Consider the following 4,144-nt stretch of genomic DNA (forward strand, 5'->3'; position numbering starts at 1 on the left):
AGAGAGAGTTTATGCCACAAGTAGATATAGAGGTCGATTGTTTTATTGTGGTTCGGCCATCGGATGATGAATATGAGAATGTGAAGTTTTGGGGTTGTAAAAGTAGTTGATGTGCAAAGAGATGATCATGGGAGAGCTACAACATTTACAGCGGTATTGTATGAGCCAAAGGGCAGGAAGGAGAATATGGATAACAACACATTGTATACTAATTGTATAATGAAGGAGGGGGTCCCAAATGATGAAGCGGTCTCACAAGTTTAGACGGAGACAATCATAGTGTCTTGGCATTCAAGGGCAAAGAAATCAAAGAAGCGCATGGGATATGAGGTAGAAGGAAAAATAAAAATACCATAGCAAAGTATTTTGCATATACACGAATTTTTAAGGATGCTCGCCATGGAGGAAGTAGAAGGAGACAATGCAAATGAAGAATGTCCATGATTAAATCGAAGTATTAAAGTCCATTGAAGGATTTTATTTGGGTACTAGGCAAGAAGCCAATTGACAATTATAATCAGAGTCATCACCTCCTATGTCAAATGAGAGTCAAAATATGCAGTGGAAGTCACCCAAGGGTCAAGGCTTGGCAAGACAATAGGGAGTTAATGCAAATGGCACCTGCCAAGGGACTATCACATTGAGCAATAAGACAATGGGGAGTCAAATTATGTAGATGGCATGAATTGAGGCTCTTTAAGAGCAACAATTTAAATTGTAAACATATGTTCAATCTATATCATTTTATACAAAGACTCCAGCTGAGAGCAACGCCTCTCAATGTAAACATATAATGATAGCTATAATTGCTATTATAATTCTTTAGTTCAATACAAAACTTGGGTCTTATGGCATCATGTCTTTTTTCTATTTATTAAAAGTTTTAAAAATTTTGTGCATATTGCGAGTGACAATGTTATTTACATGAAATATCTAAGTCTCCTTTCATGGATTTATAAATTTATCACGTCAAGGAAAAATATTAAAAATAATGAAATTAATAAATAACTTAGGTATAGCTAGAATTTCTAAAATAGGATTATTTCAAATTCTTGCATGTTGGTCAAAAGTATAGATTGAAAAAACAAGAATTTTATGTGAATATGATAGTGCCACAAAGTGAACTTTTGATTTGGGAAGAATATTTTCAGAAAGTAAAATTTTGATTTGGGAAGGATATTTTCACAAAGTAAACTTTTCATTTGGGAAGGATTTTTGGGCTTCGTCCAAAAACACCAGAAAAGTTCCAAAATTAATGAAATAGGTGTTGTATACTTGGTGGCTTCATAAGATAGGAGAGATCATAGTAGACTGGTCTAGGAAAGGTTACAATTGGTAATCATGGTGGATAATTGCCTATAGTTGGTGGCTTCATTAGATAGCTAGAGAGATAGTAGACTAGTGCAAGAAAGGATGCAACTGCTACAAATAGCAAGAAACTAGGCCGTAGTGAACCTGATTTGCAAATGTCATCATAGGCGTGAACAAGTATGTGGACATGAGGTCAAGGAGAGAAAGGTTGTATTTTGGAGGAGGCAATGCATGGTGGGAGGAGGGAGGGCGATACACACATCCATGCTTCCCCCTCCCTCCTTTCCTGCAAACAACATAATCTCTCCATCATCCCGTATGTGAGCATTTCGAACACATGCAGGCCTGCCCCATCCAAACTCCACCTCATACACAGGAAACTTGGGCGAATTTGACACACTCACAAGCACCATGCCTTCCTCTATGCATGCCCATGGTCCCAGCGCCACTCTTGGATCTATCACCTCCAATTTGCCCACCCTGTCTCGAAAGAACTTGTCGTCCATCGTCATAATCAGCTCATGCACCCTCTTTGCTGTTTTGCCTAGGCTCTCCCTCACCAACTCCCCCGCCCTTGCTTTCATTACCTCCCCGTGTATAACATTCCCGAAATAGGCATTTGGTAGAGGTGGCACCAGACGCTGTCGAAAGTTGGCCATCACCATGATCCCCGATATCGTTGCGTCACTCACCCCACGAGCTGCTGTGACATGTTTCCAAACGTGTGCACACAATGCTTCGAAGGAGGTGGATGTCGCTTCCCCATTGTCTGTAGTGCTTAGCTTGAGGGCTTTCACCATGCCAGCGCAGAAGTGGAAGTCTCGTTGAGCAAGATCCATCATAGGTGGCAAATCCAAAATTGCACCCATTGTGACTGATCGAACACCCTTTTTTGGGGCAGGACAGATGAGTTTGTTTTGTCCTAGCTCCGTTCGCATATGAAGTGGTGGCATAGAAATAGGTATCCCTCTTGCACATTCTCCCCAAGATTTCATGAAATGCCACAAGGAATGGCCATCGGCGATCACGTGAGTGTACGCGAATCCCAAGGCAATACCGCCATCATCTTCGAACCTTGTGATCTGCAAATCAAAAGGGAGATAATATCTGTTCCGTCAGTTTGTTTCTGGACGACATGCTAGCTCGGTTTCCAAAGTAAGTCCAAGGAGGCGATTAGTCATTAAACCAAAAGCCCAACAAACACCAGCCACCTGCACCGAGAGGAGAGGAAGATCGGGGCGATCCCACTTCAAAACATCGCCTAAAGGAGCTAGCTTCCGGAAGAAAGTTCTATACTGAAATCCGTCGCGTGCAAGAGGCAAGAACGGCTCATCCACGGAAGCCTCCAAGAACTCCACACCGGCATCATTGCAGTCGAGGGCGAGTCTACCATCGTCCTGTTCGAAAAGCCGGCCGGCCCAGGGATAAAAGTCAACCAAGGCGAGAGAGAGGCTAGATTTGAGGCGCTGGATCCAGGAGTCATAGGCACGGGAGACATGGGGATTCCATTGGTAGAACAGGAGTCCCTGTGTGTAGGGATACAAACGCCAGAAGATATCAATGGCGGAAAGGAACATGGGGTGTCGTTCGGTGGGAGAGGAAGGGGTTACGAGGGAGGAGGACACCAGGGTGAAACAAGAAGAAGCCATAGCGTGAATATTTCTGTACCCACACACGCACTACCTGTACTTATAATCCTTTTGGGTAAAAGTATACAAAGAATGAGGAAGCTCAAGGTCACCAAATCCCCTTTCTCGTGTCCGTATGCCTTCTCAGTCAAAGAATGAGGAAGGTCACCAAATGCCAATGATTCCCCTCATACTCTTTCTCCTCTGCCTCCTCAGAGTTTCAATCTTGGAGAGTGGTCGTTCTATCAAGTGCGTCTAAACTTTAGAAAATGGAGGGTGATGTACCATGCTGCCAAGAACTTTGAAAGCTGCCAAGGTTTTAAATATTTCAGTAGACTTACGAGTCAAAAATTTTGCAAGTGGCCTATCAGATCATGGTAATTATAATAAAATTTATCTCCTCTGCCCATTGACTTTGACAGTCAGTAGAGAGCATGAGCTGACCTTCACCTCATGTAAAAGTAACTTGTGGATTCAGTGCTTGTCACTTCCACATGAGGCAAAGGCCTCTACCTACTCGTTTGGGGTTTATGCCATGGGAAAGAATCAAGAAAAACATACAAAAGAGCACTCTGTTTTCCTTATATTTTTCTATTAGAAAAACAATTTACCATTCTATAAACTTGCAAGCAATAGTCATTAATTTTAAGAAATGGGGTAGGAAAGCATGGGAGAGATTGCAATAGGATTTGAAGGGTGGGGCGCTAAATCTTAGAGAAGGGATGGCTCTCTTTCATATTTCTAATAAAAATTTGATGGTCTAATGTATAGGATATCAGAAATACACATTTTCGATGTTTTCCTCCCTCATGAGATAATCTCATTAGTCATGGAGGCGAAAACGAGGGGTATTTCCCTTATGATGTGGAAATGCACAAGGAATATAGTAAAATACGAGGAAATAGAGAGGAAATATAGCATGCCATAGGAAATAGCACCCAACCTCGTGATGCTATTTTCCCTACCATTGGAAACCATTGATGTGACACTTCTCTACTCTTGATTTGACATTTTATTATTTCCATGCCCACGTCATGTTCAAAACTTGTCTCCTCATTTTTATAAGCCCATCACATTGCCAAAACTTAGTCAACAAGAGGTCAACAAAGCATGGTCTTGTCGTGCTTGAAATAATATCACAAGTGAAAAGGAAATAAGATGTGGATGATAGATGGTCCTCCCTATACTCTATCACATCTTGTATC

The 4,144-nt window shown here is 41.8% G+C and overlaps 1 protein-coding gene across 1 annotated transcript; it reads right to left on the reverse strand.

Moving 5' to 3' along the window:
* Positions 1–1,472: 1,472 nt before the first annotated feature.
* LOC147897365 (BAHD acyltransferase DCR-like) lies at positions 1,473–2,960 on the reverse strand. Its single transcript, XM_087380857.1, has 2 exons — positions 2,523–2,960; positions 1,473–2,393 (listed from the first exon to the last, which is right to left on the reverse strand). Exons 1-2 carry the CDS (start codon positions 2,958–2,960, stop codon positions 1,473–1,475), a joined length of 1,359 nt encoding a protein of 452 aa, XP_087236983.1.
* Positions 2,961–4,144: the final 1,184 nt, after the last annotated feature.

The sequence above is a fragment of the Dipteris shenzhenensis genome, chromosome 10 (assembly GCF_047967505.1).
Source record: "Dipteris shenzhenensis isolate YYH24624 ecotype China chromosome 10, Dip_SZ_1.0, whole genome shotgun sequence".
Taxonomy (NCBI): domain Eukaryota; kingdom Viridiplantae; phylum Streptophyta; class Polypodiopsida; order Gleicheniales; family Dipteridaceae; genus Dipteris; species Dipteris shenzhenensis.